This window comes from Salvelinus fontinalis, chromosome 33, assembly GCF_029448725.1.
Source record: "Salvelinus fontinalis isolate EN_2023a chromosome 33, ASM2944872v1, whole genome shotgun sequence".
Taxonomy (NCBI): Eukaryota; Metazoa; Chordata; class Actinopteri; order Salmoniformes; family Salmonidae; genus Salvelinus; species Salvelinus fontinalis.
In genome coordinates, this window is record NC_074697.1 from 16,140,038 (window position 1) to 16,157,537 (window position 17,500).

At 49.4% G+C, this 17,500-nt stretch overlaps 1 protein-coding gene across 3 annotated transcripts in view; it reads right to left on the reverse strand.

The window, feature by feature from the left end:
• The window catches only part of LOC129831761 (cyclin-dependent kinase-like 1), a 36,834-nt gene that overhangs the window by 6,568 nt on the left and 12,766 nt on the right, over positions 1-17,500 (reverse strand). For all 3 annotated transcript variants that reach the window (XM_055895186.1, XM_055895185.1, XM_055895184.1), the window contains 4 exons: positions 17,375-17,500; positions 17,176-17,258; positions 15,134-15,190; positions 10,710-10,865 (listed from right to left, as the gene is read on the reverse strand). The exon at positions 17,375-17,500 is cut by the window's right edge. In XM_055895186.1, the coding sequence (XP_055751161.1) occupies positions 10,710-10,865; positions 15,134-15,190; positions 17,176-17,258; positions 17,375-17,500 (422 nt within the window). The remainder of the gene's footprint in view (positions 1-10,709; positions 10,866-15,133; positions 15,191-17,175; positions 17,259-17,374) is intronic.

Sequence of the window (17,500 nt, forward strand, 5' to 3'; positions counted from 1 at the left end):
TGACAACAGGAAGTACAGTGAATGGAGAAATGTCAATCTTCGTGAAAATAAAAATGATGTTTTGAAGACAATCACGGTACCAATAATTGTTTCTAATACACCACATGTACAGTATGTCCTTGAACTGATTATTTTTTTTAAATGATCTGATAAATAATTGCACCCACCCGGTGTCCCAGGTCTAAATCAGTCCCTGATTAGAGGGGAAAAAGAAGGGAAAAATATGCAGTGGAACTGGTTTCATGGTCCAGAGTTGAGTTTGAGGGCTATAGGCCCCAGTTTTCTTCTCCTTTCTTCAAACAGGAAAATGTTGGCCTTAGAACACATTGCATGCAGTTCTACTATAGTTGAAATTACAGGGTACTCTGCTAAACACTGTCAAACAGATCAATAAAAATGACATTATCTGATCCATATAAAATCTGCCTACGAAAAGGGGAGACAAATACAACAGGAAGTCCATCTAACCTGGAGGAGGAAGTTATTGTCCAAAAACAAACAAAAGTGACACTGACCCAGTGATCAAGACAGTGGATACGCACCGGGGATATGGCCCATGTTCTCCGCTGGTGCCAATAAGATAGGCAAACGTTTTGATAAAACTAAAAGACAGATTGGAGTCTTTTCTTTTTCTTTTTAAATTTAAAAAAAATAATTTTTATCCCCTTTTCTCCCCAATTTTCGTGGTATATAATCGCTAGTAATTACTATCTTGTCTCATCGCTACAACTCCCGTACGGGCTCGGGAGAGACAAAGGTCGAAAGCCACGCGTCCTCCGAAGCACAACCCAATCAAGCCGCACTGCTTCTTAACACAGCGCGCCTCCAACCCGGAAGCCAGCCGCACCAATGTGTCGGAGGAAACACCGTGCACCTGGCCCCCTTGGTTAGCGCGCACTGCGCCCGGCCACCCACAGGAGTCGCTGGAGCGCGATGAGACAAGGATATCCCTACTGGCCAAACCCTCCCTAACCCGGACGACGCTAGCCCAATTGTGCGTCGCCCCACGGACCTCCCGGTCGCGGCCGGCTGCGACAGAGCCTGGGCGCGAACCCAGAGACTCTGGTGGCGCAGCTAGCACTGCAATGCAGTGCCCTAGACCACTGCGCCACCCGGGAGGCCGCTGATTGGAGTCTTTTCATTGTCATCTCTATACAGCAATAGCCATTTGCTTTCAAAAACAGTTTTTCCGTGATTCTATTTTTAAACATTGCGATTTGCTTGGCTGGGTCTCTGCTTTTCACTAACAACTCAACAATCATCTATTTCCAGTGGTGTCTAGTGGAGTACAATATTTTATTAAATGTTTTTATTTCACCTTTATTTAACCAGATAGGCCAGTTGAGAACAAGTTCTCATTTACAACTGTGACCTGGCCAAGATAAAGCAAAGCAGTGCGACAAAAACAACACAGAGTTACACATAAACAAACGTACAGTCAATAACACAATAGAAAAAAGAAAAAAAATCTATATACAGTGTGTGCAAATGTAGAAGATTAGGGAGGTAGGCAATAAATAGGCTATAGAGGCAAAATAATTACAATTGAGCATTAATACTGGAGAGATAGATGTGCAAATGATGATGTGCAAGTAGAGATACTGGGGTGCAAAAGAGCAAGAGGGTAAGTAATAATATGAGGATGAGGTAGTTGGGTGTGCTATTTACAGATGGGCTGTGTACAGGTACAGCGATCGGTAAGCTGCTCTGACAGCTGATGCTTAAAGTTAGAGAGGGAGATATAAGACTCCAGCTTCAGAGATTTTTGCAATTCGTACCAGTCATTGGCAGCAGAGAACTGGAAGGAAAGGCGGGCAAATTAAGAATTGGCTTTGGCGGTGACCAGTCAGATATACCTGCTGGAGCGCGTGCTACGGTTGGGTGTTGCTATGGTGACCAGTGAACTGAGATAAGGCGGGGCTTTACCTAGCAAAGACTTATAGATGACCTGGAGCCAGTGGGTTTGGCGACGGATATGTAGTGAGGGCCAGCCAACGTGATGTGGTGGGTAGTATATGGGGCTTTGGTGACAAAACGGATGGCACTGTGATAGACTACATCCAGTTTGCTGAGTAGGGTGTTAGGGGCTATTTTGTAAATGACATCGCCGATTCAGTTTTATGAAGGTATGTTTGGCAGCATGAGTGAAGGAGGCTTTGTTGTGAAATAGGAAGCCGATTCTAGATTTAATTTTGGATTGGAGATGCTGAATGTGAGTCTGGAAGGAGAGTTTACAGTCTTACCAGACTCCTAGGTATTTGCAGTTGTCCACATATTCTAGGTCAGAACCGTCCAGAGTAGTGATGCTAGTCGGGCGGGAGGGTGCGGGCAGCAATCGGTTGAAGAACATGCACTTAGTTGTACTAGCATTGAAAAGCAGTTGGAGGCCATGGAATTAGTGTTGTATGAAGCTCGTTTGGAGGTTTGTTAGCATTGTCCAAAGAAGGGCCAGGTGTATACAGAACGGTGTCGTCTGCTTAAAGGTGGATCAGAGAATCACCAGCAGCAAGAGCAACATCATTGATATATACTGAGAAAAGAGTCCGTCCGAGAATTGAACCCTGTGGCACCCCCATAGAGACTGCCAGAGCTCCGGACAGCAGGCCCTCCGATTTGACACACTGAACTCTATCTGAGAAGTAGTTGTTGAACCAGGCGAGGCAGTCATTTGAGAAGCCAAGGCTATTGAGTCTGCCGATAAGAATGTGGTGATTGACAGAGTCAAGCCTTGGCTAGGTCGATGAAGATGGCTGTACAGTACTGTCTTTTATCGATGGCGGTTATGATATCGTTTAGGACATTGAGCGTGGCTGAGGTGCACCCATGACCAGCTCGGAAACCAAATTACATAGTGGAGAAGGTACGGTGGGATTCGAAATGGTCGGTGATCTGTTTGTTAACTTGGCTGTCGAAGATTTTAGAAAGGCAGAGCAGGGTAGATTTAGGTCTATAACAGTTTGGGTCAAGAGTGTCTCCCCCTTTGAAGAGGGGGATGACCGCGGCAGCTTTCCAATCTTTGGGGATGTTAGACGATACGACAGACAGGTTGAATAGGCTAGTAATAGAGGTTGCAACAATTTTGGCGGATAATTTTAGAAAGAGAGGGTGCAGATTGTCTAGCCAGGCTGATTTGTTGGGATCTAGATTTTGCAGCTCTATCAGAACATCAGCTGTCTGGATTTGGGTGAAGGAGAAGCGAGGGGGTTTGGGCAAGTTTCTGCAGGGTGTGCTGTGAAATTCCCGATTATCGTAGATTTATCGGTGGTTACAGTGTTTGCTATCCTCAGTGCAGTGGGCAGCTGGGAGGAGGTGCTCTTATTCTCCATGGACTTTACAGTGTCCCAAAACTTTTGGGAATTAGTGCTTACAGGAAGCAAATTTCTGTTTCAAAAAGCTAGCCTTAGCTTTCCTAACTGGCTGAGTATATTGGTTCCTGACTTCCCTGAAAAGTTGCATATCGCGGGGGCTATTTGATGCTAATGCAGAACGCCACAGGATGTTTTTGTGCTGGTCAAGGGCAGTCAAGTCTGGGGTGAACCAAGGGCTATATCTGTTCTTAGTTCTACATTTTTTGAATGGGGCATGTTTATTTAAGATGGAGAGGAAAGCACTTTTGATTGTACCTGGTAGGTTCCTTGATAATTTGTGTGAGATTGAGGGCATCTAGCTTAGATTGTAGGACGGCCGGGGTATTAAGCATATCTCAGTTTAGGTCACCTAACAGTACGAACTCTGAAGATAGATGGGGGGCAATCAATTCACATATGGTGTCCAGGGCACAGCTGGGGGCTGAGGGGGGTCTATAACAACGGTGAGAGACTTGTTTCTGGAAAGGTGGATTTTTAAAAGTAGAAGCTCAAATTATTTGGGCTCAGACCTGGATAGTATGACAGAACTAGTATGACAGGATTCAAACACGGCTAGGACATCCGGGTTGGCGGAGTGTGCTAAAGCAGTAAATAAAACAAACTTAGGGAGAAGGCTTCTAATGTTAACATGCATGAAACCAATGCTTTTACGGTTACAGAAGTCAACAAATGAGAGCGCCTGGGGAATGGGAGTGATGCTGGGGGCTGCAGGGCCTGGGTTAACCTCTACATCACCAGAGGAACAGAGAAGGAGTAGGATAAGGGTACAGCTAAAGGCTAAAAGAACTGGTTGTCTAGTGCGTTCGGAACAGAGAGTAAAAGGAGCAGGTTTCTGGGTGCAGAAGAATAGATTCAAGGCATAATGTACAGACAAGGGTATGGTAGGATGTGAGTACAGTGGAGGTAAACCTAGGCATTGAGTGACGATGAGAGGTTTTGTCTCTAGAGGCACCATTTAAGACAGGTGAGGTCACCGCATGTGTGGGAGATGGAACAAAAGGGCTAGCTAAGGCATATTGAGCAGGGCTGGAGGCTCTACAGTGAAATAAGACAATAATCACTAACCAAAACAGCAATAGACAAGGCATATTGACATTAGGGAGAGGCATGTGTAGCCGAGTGATCATAGGGTCCAGTGAGTAGCTAGGCGAGTTGGAGGCACGTCGTTTCCGACAGCTAGCAGGCCGGGGGTAGCAGGATAGCAGATGGGCGTCAGGGGGACGTCGCAACGGGAGAGCCTGTTGAAACCCCCTCGGACGGTTACGTAGGCAGACCAGTCGTGATGGATCGGCAGGGCTCCGTGTCGGCAGCAAAGGGTCCAGGCCAATTGACAAAAATAGGTATTGAAGCCCAGCAATTGTCTGATGGATCTCTTCGGCTAGCCGGGAGATGGTACGCTCTGGGTTGATATCGCGCTGTGCAGACTGGCAGGAATTGACCGGGCTGAGGCTGGCAGATGTCCAATTAACGGTGATGACCGCTAGCAGTGGCTAACTGACTACTAGCTAGTAGCTAGTTAGCTGGCTAGCTGCTGATGGGGGTTTAATAAATAGCAGAACCATACCACATTGGGTGAGGCGGGTTGCAGGAGAGTATGTTCAATCCGTAGATGGAAATTAAAAATGTAAAAAATATATACGAAATATATAAGAAGAAAAATGACATAAACAGGCCAAAACCGGTGGTTTTTAGTGGAGGACAAAACCGGTGGTGTCTAGTGGAAGACGTAGCCGGTGGTGTCTAGTGGAAGCCGTAGCCGGTGGTGTCTAGTGGAGGCCATAACCAGTGGTGTCTAGTGGAGGCCATAACCAGTGGTGTCTAGTGGAGGACGTAACCGGTGGTGTCTAGTGGAGTCCGTAGCCGGTGGTGTCTAGTTGAGGCCGTAACCGGTGGTGTCTAGTGGAGGCCGTAACCAGTGGTGTCTGGTGGAGTCCATAACCAGTGGTGTCTAGTTGAGACCGTAACCGGTGGTGTCTAGTGGAGGACACAACCAGTGGTGTCTAGTGGAGGCCATAACCAGTGGTGTCTAGTGGAGGACGTAACCGGCGGTGTCTAGTGGAGACCGTAACCGGCGGTGTCTAGTGGAGACCGTAACCGGCGGTGTCTAGTGGAGACCGTAACCGGCGGTGTCTAGTGGAGACCGTAACCGGCGGTGTCTAGTGGAGACCGTAACCGGCGGTGTCTAGTGGAGGCCGTAACCGGCGGTGTCTAGTGGAGGCCGTAACCGGCGGTGTCTAGTGGAGGCCATAACCAGTTGTGTCTAGTGGAGGCCATAACCGGTGGTGTCTAGTGGAGGCCATAACCGGTGGTGTCTAGTGGAGGCCATAACCGGTGGTGTCTAGTGGAGGCCGTAACCGGTGGTGTCTAGTGGAGGCCGTAACCGGTGGTGTCTAGTGGAGGACGTAACCGGCGGTGTCTAGTGGAGACCGTAACCGGCGGTGTCTAGTGGAGGCCATAACCGGTGGTGTCTAGTGGAGGCCATAACCGGTGGTGTCTAGTGGAGGCCGTAACCGGTGGTGTCTAGTGGAGGCCGTAACCGGTGGTGTCTAGTGGAGGCCGTAACCAGTGGGGTCTAATGGAGGACGTAACCAGTGGGGTCTAGTGGAGGACGTAACCAGTGGTGTCTAGTGGAGGCCGTAACCAGTGGGGTCTAGTGGAGGCCGTAACCAGTGGGGTCTAGTGGAGGCCGTAGCCAGTGGGGTCTTGTGGAGGCCGTAACCAGTGGGGTCTTGTGGAGGCCGTAACCAGTGGGGTCTTGTGGAGGCCGTAACCAGTGGGGTCTAGTGGAGGCCGTAACCAGTGTGGTCTAGTGGAGGACGTAACCAGTGGTGTCTAGTGGAGGCCGTAACCAGTGGGGTCTTGTGGAGGCCGTAACCGGTGGGGTCTTGTGGAGGCCGTAACCGGTGGGGTCTTGTGGAGGCCGTAACCGGTGGGGTCTAGTGGAGGCCGTAACCGGTGGGGTCTAGTGGAGGCCGTAACCAGTGGGGTCTAGTGGAGGCCGTAACCAGTGGGGTCTAGTGGAGGCCGTAACCAGTGGGGTCTAGTGGAGGCCGTAACCAGTGGGGTCTATTGGAGGCCGTAACCAGTGGGGTCTAGTGGAGGCCGTAACCAGTGGGGTCTAGTGGAGGCCGTAACCAGTGGGGTTTAGTGGAGGACGTAACCAGTGGTGTCTAGTGGAGGCCGTAGAAAGTGGGGTCTAGTGGAGGCCGTAACCAGTGGGGTCTAGTGGAGGCCGTAACCAGTGGGGTCTAGTGGAGGCCGTAACCAGTGGGGTCTAGTGGAGGCCGTAACCAGTGGGGTCTAGTGGAGGCCGTAACCAGTGGGGTCTAGTGGAGGCCGTAACCAGTGGGGTCTAGTGGAGGCCGTAACCAGTGGTGTCTAGTGGAGGCCGTAACCAGTGGGGTCTAGTGGAGGCCGTAACCAGTGGGGTCTAGTGGAGGCCGTAACCGGTGGTGTCTTGTGGAGGCCGTAACCAGTGGGGTCTAGTGGAGGCCGTAACCGGTGGGGTCTTGTGGAGGCCGTAACCGGTGGGGTCTAGTGGAGGCCGTAACCAGTGGGGTCTAGTGGAGGCCGTAACCAGTGGGGTCTTGTGGAGGCCGTAACCAGTGGGGTCTAGTGGAGGCCGTAACCAGTGGGGTCTAGTGGAGGCCGTAACCGGTGGTGTCTTGTGGAGGCCGTAACCAGTGGGGTCTAGTGGAGGCCGTAACCGGTGGGGTCTTGTGGAGGCCGTAACCGGTGGGGTCTAGTGGAGGCCATAACCAGTGGGGTCTATTGGAGGCCGTAACCAGTGGGGTCTAGTGGAGGCCGTAACCAGTGGGGTCTAGTGGAGGCCGTAACCAGTGGGGTTTAGTGGAGGACGTAACCAGTGGTGTCTAGTGGAGGCCGTAGCCAGTGGGGTCTAGTGGAGGCCGTAACCAGTGGGGTCTAGTGGAGGCCGTAACCAGTGGGGTCTAGTGGAGGCCGTAACCAGTGGGGTCTAGTGGAGGCCGTAACCAGTGGGGTCTAGTGGAGGCCGTAACCAGTGGTGTCTAGTGGAGGCCGTAACCAGTGGGGTCTAGTGGAGGCCGTAACCAGTGGGGTCTAGTGGAGGCCGTAACCGGTGGTGTCTTGTGGAGGCCGTAACCAGTGGGGTCTAGTGGAGGCCGTAACCGGTGGGGTCTTGTGGAGGCCGTAACCGGTGGGGTCTAGTTGAGGCCGTAACCAGTGGGGTCTAGTGGAGGCCGTAACCAGTGGGGTCTAGTGGAGGCCGTAACCAGTGGGGTCTTGTGGAGGCCGTAACCAGTGGGGTCTAGTGGAGGCCGTAACCAGTGGGGTCTAGTGGAGGCCGTAACCGGTGGTGTCTTGTGGAGGCCGTAACCAGTGGGGTCTAGTGGAGGCCGCAACCGGTGGGGTCTTGTGGAGGCCGTAACCGGTGGGGTCTAGTGGAGGCCGTAACCGGTGGTGTCTAGTTGAGGCCGTAACCGGTGGTGTCTAGTGGAGGCCGTAACCGGCGGTGTCTAGTGGAGGCCATAACCAGTTGTGTCTAGTGGAGGCCATAACCGGTGGTGTCTAGTGGAGGCCATAACCAGTGGTGTCTAGTGGAGGCCATAACCGGTGGTGTCTAGTGGAGGCCGTAACCGGTGGTGTCTAGTGGAGGCCGTAACCGGTGGTGTCTAGTGGAGGACGTAACCGGCGGTGTCTAGTGGAGACCGTAACCGGCGGTGTCTAGTGGAGGCCATAACCGGTGGTGTCTAGTGGAGGCCATAACCGGTGGTGTCTAGTGGAGGCCGTAACCGGTGGTGTCTAGTGGAGGCCGTAACCGGTGGTGTCTAGTGGAGGCCGTAACCAGTGGGGTCTAATGGAGGACGTAACCAGTGGGGTCTAGTGGAGGACGTAACCAGTGGTGTCTAGTGGAGGCCGTAACCAGTGGGGTCTAGTGGAGGCCGTAACCAGTGGGGTCTAGTGGAGGCCGTAGCCAGTGGGGTCTTGTGGAGGCCGTAACCAGTGGGGTCTTGTGGAGGCCGTAACCAGTGGGGTCTTGTGGAGGCCGTAACCAGTGGGGTCTAGTGGAGGCCGTAACCAGTGTGGTCTAGTGGAGGACGTAACCAGTGGTGTCTAGTGGAGGCCGTAACCAGTGGGGTCTTGTGGAGGCCGTAACCGGTGGGGACTTGTGGAGGCCGTAACCGGTGGGGTCTTGTGGAGGCCGTAACCGGTGGGGTCTAGTGGAGGCCGTAACCGGTGGGGTCTAGTGGAGGCCGTAACCAGTGGGGTCTAGTGGAGGCCGTAACCAGTGGGGTCTAGTGGAGGCCGTAACCAGTGGGGTCTAGTGGAGGCCGAAACCAGTGGGGTCTAGTGGAGGCCGTAACCAGTGGGGTCTAGTGGAGGCCGTAACCAGTGGGGTCTAGTGGAGGCCGTAACCAGTGGGGTTTAGTGGAGGACGTAACCAGTGGTGTCTAGTGGAGGCCGTAGCCAGTGGGGTCTAGTGGAGGCCGTAACCAGTGGGGTCTAGTGGAGGCCGTAACCAGTGGGGTCTAGTGGAGGCCGTAACCAGTGGGGTCTAGTGGAGGCCGTAACCAGTGGGGTCTAGTGGAGGCCGTAACCAGTGGGGTCTAGTGGAGGCCGTAACCAGTGGGGTCTAGTGGAGGCCGTAACCAGTGGTGTCTAGTGGAGGCCGTAACCAGTGGGGTCTAGTGGAGGCCGTAACCAGTGGGGTTTAGTGGAGGACGTAACCAGTGGTGTCTAGTGGAGGCCGTAGCCAGTGGGGTCTAGTGGAGGCCGTAACCAGTGGGGTCTAGTGGAGGCCGTAACCAGTGGGGTCTAGTGGAGGCCGTAACCAGTGGGGTCTAGTGGAGGCCGTAACCAGTGGGGTCTAGTGGAGGCCGTAACCAGTGGTGTCTAGTGGAGGCCGTAACCAGTGGGGTCTAGTGGAGGCCGTAACCAGTGGGGTCTAGTGGAGGCCGTAACCGGTGGTGTCTTGTGGAGGCCGTAACCAGTGGGGTCTAGTGGAGGCCGTAACCGGTGGGGTCTTGTGGAGGCCGTAACCGGTGGGGTCTAGTGGAGGCCGTAACCAGTGGGGTCTAGTGGAGGCCGTAACCAGTGGGGTCTAGTGGAGGCCGTAACCAGTGGGGTCTTGTGGAGGCCGTAACCAGTGGGGTCTAGTGGAGGCCGTAACCAGTGGGGTCTAGTGGAGGCCGTAACCGGTGGTGTCTTGTGGAGGCCGTAACCAGTGGGGTCTAGTGGAGGCCGCAACCGGTGGGGTCTTGTGGAGGCCGTAACCGGTGGGGTCTAGTGGAGGCCGTAACCAGTGGGGTCTAGTGGAGGCCGTAACCAGTGGGGTCTAGTGGAGGCCGTAACCAGTGGGGTCTTGTGGAGGCCGTAACCGGTGGGGTCTTGTGGAGGCCGTAACCAGTGGGGTCTAGTGGAGGCCTTAACCAGTGGGGTCTAGTGGAGGCCGTAACCAGTGGGGCTTGTGGAGGCCGTAACCAGTGGGGTCTTGTGGAGGCCGTAACCAGTGGGGTCTAGTGGAGGCCGTAACCAGTGGTGTCTAGTGGAGGCCGTAACCAGTGGGGTCTAGTGGAGGCCGTAACCAGTGGGGTCTAGTGGAGGCCGTAACCAGTGGGGTCTAGTGGAGGCCATAACCAGTGGGGTCTAGTGGAGGCCGTAACCAGTGGGGTCTAGTGGAGGCCATATGCAACCCCAAAACTTTTTTTCTCATTAATTCAATTCACAAGATAGAATGAACCCCTGTGATTCTTGGACGCTGACATTGGACGCGAGCGCAACACAGGTAGTATAGCAGCATTCAGTGATTTCAAAGGAAGCATTCCTTCAACGGCTGATGTCTGACGACATGCCGGAACGCATTCAGAATACAAGATACATACACAAAACGTAGACACTTAGCTAGCACACATAGGGCCACAAGAAAATACTCTGGAGTTGACAGTTGAGAAAAGCCCTTGGCCCTAAGCATACAACCTTCACACCAGTCTGTCCGTCTCTCACCCCAGTCTGTCCGTCTCTCACCCCAGTCTGTCCGTCTCTCACCCCAGTCTGTCCGTCTCTCACCCCAGTCTGTCCGTCTCTCACCCCAGTCTGTCCGCCTCTCACCCCAGTCTGTCCGTCTCTCACCCCAGTCTGTCCGTCTCTCACCCCAGTCTGTCCGTCTCTCACCCCAGTCTGTCCGTCTCTCACCCCAGTCTGTCCGTCTCTCACCCCAGTCTGTCCGTCTCTCACCCCAGTCTGTCCGTCTCTCAACGCAGCCTGTCCATCTCTCATCCCAACCTGTCTGTCTCTCATCCCAACCTGTCTGTCTCTCATCCCAGCCTGCCCGTCTCTCATCCCAGCCTGTCTTTCTCTTACCCCGACCTGTCGTCGTCTGGAGTTTTTGTTGTCATGGCGTCTCCCGGGACAATCCCCCTCGCGGCCCCAGCTGGCTCCGCCCTCTTCCTGAAAGTATGGCAGCTCCAACAGCTCCTCACAGGACAGACGCAACAACGGGTCCATCACCAGGCATGACTAATCAATACAACCATACATCCATCAGTCAGTCAGATCAAATCAAATCAAATGTATTTGTCACATACAACAATGAAATGCTTAACCAACAATGCAGTTCAAGAAATAGAGTTAAGAAAATATTTACTAAATAAACGAAAGGAAAAAAATTTAATAAAAAGTAACACAATAAAATAACAATACAGAGGCTATATACAGGGGGGTACTGGTACCGAGTCAATGTGCGGGGGTACAGGTTAGTCGAGGTAATTTGCACATGTACAGAATTGATGACAGTTTTACACACTTAGCATTCTTTCAACCAGCTTCACCGGGAATGCTTTAAAAACAGTCTTAACGGAGTTCCCACATATGCTGAGCACTTGTTGGCTGCTTTTCCTTCACTCTGCCGTCCAACTCAACCTAAACCATCTCAATTGGGTTGAGGTCTGGGGATTGTGGAGGCCAGGTCATCTGATGCAGCACTCCATCACTCTCCTTCTTGGTCAAATAGCCCTTACACAGCCTGGAGGTGTGTTTTGGGTCATTGTCCTGTTGAAAAACAAATGATAGTCCCACTAAGCGCAAACCAGATGGGATGACGTATCGCTGCAGAATGCTGTGGTAAACATGCTGGTTAAGTGTGCCAGGATTTAAAAATAATCACTGACAATGTCAACAGCAAAGCACCCCCACCCCATCACACCTCCTCCTCCTTGCTTCACGGTGGGAACCACACCTCCTCCTCCTTGCTTCACGGTGGGAACCACACATGCGGAGATCATCCGTTCAACTACTTTGCATCTCAGAAAGATACAGCGGTTGGAACCAAAAATCTCAAATTTGGACTCATCAAACCCAAGTGTCTGTTACTTGAACTCTGTAAAGCATTTATTTGGGCTGCAATTTCTGAGGCTGGTAACTCTAATGAACTTATCCTCTGCAGTAGAGGTAACTCTGGGTCTTCCTTTCCTGTGGCGGTCCTCATGAGAGACAGTCATCATAGCGCTTGATGGTTTTTGCGTCTGCACTTGAAGAAACTTTCAAAGTTCTTGAACTTTTCTAGATTGACTGACCGTCATGTCTTAAAGTAATGATGGACTGTCATTTCTCTTGAGCTGTCATTGCCGTAATATGGACTTGGTCTTTTACCAAATAGAGCTATCTTCGGTATAACACCCCCACCTTGTCACAACTGATTGGCTCAAACGCATTAAGGAATGAAATTCCACAAATTAACTTCTAACAAGGCACACATATTAATTTAAATGCATTTCAGGTGACTACCTCGTGAAGCTGGTTGAGAGAATGCCAAGAGTGTGCAAAGCTCTCAAGGCAAAGGGTGGCTACTTCAAAGAAACTCAAATATAAAATATATTTTGATTTGTTTAATAAAATGTGGGTTACTACATCATTCCATAAGTGTTATTTCATAGTTTTTTTCTTCACTATTATTCTGCAATGGAGAAAATAGTAAAAACAAAGAAAAACCCTTGAATGAGTAGGTGTGTCCAAACTTTTGATTGGTACTGTAGGTAGTGGTAAAGTGATTACGGATAGATAAAAAACAGCGAGTAGCAGCAGGGGGTGGGGGGCTTCCTCTGATAATGCCGAGCAGTTGCCATACCAGGCAGTGATGCAACCGGTCAGGATGCTCTCGATGGTGCAGCTGTAGAACTTTTTGAGAGTCTGGGGACCCATGCCAAATCTTTTCAGTCTCCTGAGGGGGAAAAGGTGTTATCGTGCCCTCTTCACGACTGTCTTGGTGTGTTTAGACCATGATAGTTTGTTGGTGATGTGGACACCAAGGAACTTGAAACTGTCGACCCGCTCCACTACAGGCCCGTCGATGTTAATGGAGGCGTGTTCGGCCCTCCTTTTCCTGTAGTCCATGATCAGCTCCTTTGTCTTGCTCACGTTGAGGGAGAGGTTGTTGTCTTGGCACCACACTGCTAGGTCTCTGACCTCCTCCCTATAAGTTGTCTCATCGTTGTCGGTGATCAGGCCTACCACTGTTGTGCCATCAGCAAACTTAATGATGGTGCTGGGGTCGTGCTTGGCCACGCAGTTGTGGGCGAACAGGGAGTACAGGAGGGAACTGAGCACGCACCCCTGAGGGGCCCCAGTGTTGAAGATCAGCATGGCAGATGTGTTGTTGCCTACCCTTGCCACCTGGTGGCGGCCCGTCAGGAAGTCCAGGATCAAGTTGCAAAGGGAGGTGTTTAGTCCAAGGGTCCTTAGCTTAGTGATGAGCTTTGAGGGCACGATGGTATTGGGAAAAGAGGAGTGTGGAGTGCGATTGAGATTGGAGTGCGATCGAGATTGCGTCATCTGTGGATCTGTTGGGCCGGTATGCGAATTGGAGTGGGTCTCGGATTTCCGGGATGATGGTGTGGATGTGAGCCATGACCTGCCTTTTAAAGCACTTCATGGCTACTGATGTGAGTGCTACGGGGCTGTAGTCATCTAGGCAGGTTACCTTCACTTTCTTGGCCGCAGGGACTATGGTGGTCTGCTTAAAACATGTTCAGTTGAAGTCGGAAGTTTACATACACCTTAGCCAAATACATTTAAACTCAGTATTTCACAATTCCTGACATTTACCTGGTAAAAATTCCCTGTCTTAGGTCTGTTAGGATCACCACTTTATTTTAAGAATGTGAAATGTCAGAATTATAGTATAGAGAATTATTTCTTTCAGCTTTTATTTCTTTCATCACATTCCCAGTGGGTCAGAAGTTTACATACACTCAATTAGTATTTGGTAGCATTGCCTTTAAATTGTTTAACTTGGGTCAAACATTTCGGGTAAGCTTCCACAAGCTTCCCACAATAAATTGGGTGAATTTTGGCCCATTCCTCCTGACAGAGCTGGTGTAACTGAGTCAGGTTTGTAGGCCTCCTTGCTCGCACACGCTTTTTTCAGTTCTGCTCACACATTTTCTATGGGATTGAGATCAGGGCTTTGTGATGGCCACTCCAATACCTTGACTTTGTTGTCCTTAAGCCATTTTGCCACAACTTTGGGATCATTGTCCATTTGGAAGACCCCTTCACGACCAAGCTTTAACTTCCTGACTGATGTCTTGAGATGTTGCTTAAATATTTACACATAATTTTCTTTCATCATGATGTCATCTATTTTGTGAAGTGCACCAGTCCCTCCTTCAGCAAAGCACCCCCACAACATGATGCTACCACCCCAGTGTTTCACAGTACGGATGGTGTTCTTTGGCTTGCAAGCCTCCCCCTTTTTCCTCCAAACATAATGATGGTCATTATGGCCAAACAGTTCTATTTTTGTTTCATCAAACCAGAGAACATTTCTCCAAAAAGTACAATCTTTGTCCCCATGTACAGTTGCAAACCGTAGTCTGGCTTTTTTAATGGCGGTTTTGGAGCAGTGGCTTCTTCCTTGCTGAGCAGCCTTTCAGGTTATGTCGATATAGGACTCATTTTACTGTGGATATAGATACTGTTGTACCTGTTTCCTCCAGCATCTTCACAAAGTCCTTTGCTGTTGTTCTGGGATTGATTTGCACTTTTCGCACCAAAGTACGTTCATCTCTAGCAGACAGAACGCGTCTCCTTCCTGAGCGGTATGACGACTGCGTGGTCCCATGGTGTTTATACTTGCATACTATTGTTTGTACAGATGAACGTGGTACCTTCAGGCATTTGGAAATTGCTCCCAAGGATGAACCAGACTTGTGGAGGTCTGAGGTATTGGCTGAAAACCCACCCGACTGTATAGTATTTGTGTTGTCATTCAGCCACGATTTGGCAAAACATACGACATTACAGTTTTTAATGTCCTGTTGGTAAGATAGTCTCGAACGGAGATCATCCAGTTTATTCTCCAGTGATTGCACGTTGGCCAATAGAACAGATGGTAGAGGTGGGTTACCCACTCGCCGACAAATTCTCACAAGGCACCCCGATCTCCGCCCCCTGTATTTCCATCTTTTCTACACCTGAATGACGGGGATTTGGGACTGGTTTCAGAGAAGCAGTATATCCTTTGCGTCGGATTCATTAAAAACTGTAAGATCGTATGTCTTTGTCCAGTTGAGGTGAGTAATCGCTGTTCTGATATACAGGATCTCTTTTCGGTTATAAGAGATGTTAGCAACGACATTATGTACAAAATAAGTTACAAACAACGCAAAACAAGCAGCCCAGTTGGTTAGGAGCCTGTACAACGGCAACCATTCCCTCCGGCGCCATTCTTCTTTACACAGTCAGTCAGTCACCAGGTATATTACTAACGGTAGGTATAAAGCACAGACCTTCATGACAGTGAGAGCGTGAGAGGATACACCATGGAAGCGTTTCTCCAGGGGCTCCTACAGAGAGAACAGAGAATAATGAAGCAAAATACTATACTGTCAACAGACAGTGATATGATGTTATAACAGACAGTGATATGATGTTATAATAGACTTGATATAAAATTAGATAACATTGGTACCGTACGGAAGTGTCTGGCTAGGCCAGGTGATATAGTAATATAGTTAGTTATAGTATAGTATATATAGTTAGGTACCATGGTGTCTGGCTAGACCATGCGATATAGTAACACAGTTAGCTATAGTTTAGTATAGTATAGTAAGGTACCAGAGTGTCTGGCTAGGCCAGGGGAAATAGTAAAATTGTTAGTTATAGTATAGTATAGTATAGTATCTATAGTTAGGTACCATAGTGTCTGGCTAGGCCAGGGGAAATAGTAATATAGTTAGTTATAGTATACAGTACCAGTCAAAAGTTGGGACACACCTACTCATTCAAGGGTTTTCTTTATTTTTACTATTTTCTACATTATAGAATAATAGCGAAGACATCAAAACTATGAAATTATACATATGGAATCAAGCAGTAACCAAAAAAGTGTAAAAAAAAAATCTAAATATATTTGATATTTGAGATTCTTCAAAGTAGCCACCCTTTGCCTTGATGAGAGCTTGCCAAACTCTTGGCAGCTTCACCTGGAATGCTTTTCCAACCGTCTTGAAGGAGTTCCCACATATGCTGAGCACTTGTTGACTGCTTTTCCTTCACTCTGCGGTCCGACTCATCCCAAAACATCTCAATTGCATTGAGGTCAGGTGATTGTGGAGGCCAGGTCATCTGATGCAGCACTCCATCACTCTCCTTCTTGGTCAAATAGCCCTTACACAGCCTGGAGGTGTGTTGGGTCATTGTCCTTTTGAAAAACAAATGATAGTCCCACTAAGCAGATAGATTGGCATATCGCTGCAGAATGCTGTAATATCCATGCTGGTTAAGTGTGCCTTGAATTCTAAATAAAACACTGACAGTATCACCATTAAAGCACCCCCTACACCATCACACATCCTCCTTGCTTCTCGGTGGGAACCACACACACGGAGATCATCCGTTCACCTACTTTGCGTCTCACAAAAACATGGTGCTTGGAACCAAAAATCAAACATTTGGACTCAGACCAAAGGATAGATTTCCACCGGTCTAATGTCCATTGCTCGTGTTTCTAGGCCCAAACAAGTCTCTTCTTATTATTGGTGTCCTTTAGAAGTGGTTTCTTTGCAGCAATTCGACCATGAAGGCCTGATTCACACAGTCTCCTCTGAACAGTTCATGTTGAGATGTGTCTGTTACTTGAACTCTGTGAAGCATTTATTTGGGCTGCAATTTCTGAGGCAGGTAACTCTAATGAACTTATCCTCTCCAGCAGAGGTAACTCTGCGTCTTCCTTTCCTGTGGCGGTCCTCATGAGAGCCAGTTTCATCATAACGCTTGATGGTTTTTGCGACAACACTTAAAGAAACTTGCAAAGTTCTTGACATTTTCCGGATTGACTGACCTTCATGTCTTAAAGTAATGATGGACTGTCATTTCTCTTTGCTTATTTGAGCTGTTCTTGCCATAATATGGACTTGGTCTTTAACCAAATAGGGCCATCTTCTGTATACCCCCCACCTTGTCACAACACAACTGATTGGCTCAAACGCATTAAGAAGAAAATAAATTCCACAAATTAACTTAACAAGGCACACCTGTTAATTAAAATGCATTCCAGGTGACTACATCATGAAGATGGTTGAGAGAATGCCAAGTGTGCAAAGCTGTCATTAAGGCAAAAGGTGGCTACTTTGAAGAATCTCATATATATTTTGATTTGCTTAACACTTTGTTTGGTTACTACATGATTCCATATTTGTTATTTCAACGTTTTGATGTCTTCACTATTATTCTGCAATGTAGAAAATAGAAAAAAATAATAAAGAAAAACCCTTGAATGAGTAGGTGAGTCCAAAATGTTGACTGGTACTGTACATATATAGTTAGGTACCGTGGTGTCAGGCTCGGGGATACTGACTCCGCTGAAGAACACGTTGGATCGGAACACTTGCTGGTGACGAGGGATCAGGTCACCTGATGTGGTCAGAACGGAGGTTATCACAGGTAGCAGACAGACTAAAGCAAAGACAACAAACAGCTGTTGTTTTAAAGTGACCCTGGACAATACATTGCTCCTTCTCACGGTGTACCTAGAGTGCGTCTGATGAGGTAGAGCTGGTCGACGTCGGAGCGTCCAGGCCAGAGAGGATTTCCATGGAGTAACTCGGCGAATACACAGCCCAGCGCCCAGAGGTCCACTGGGGCTCCGTACTGAG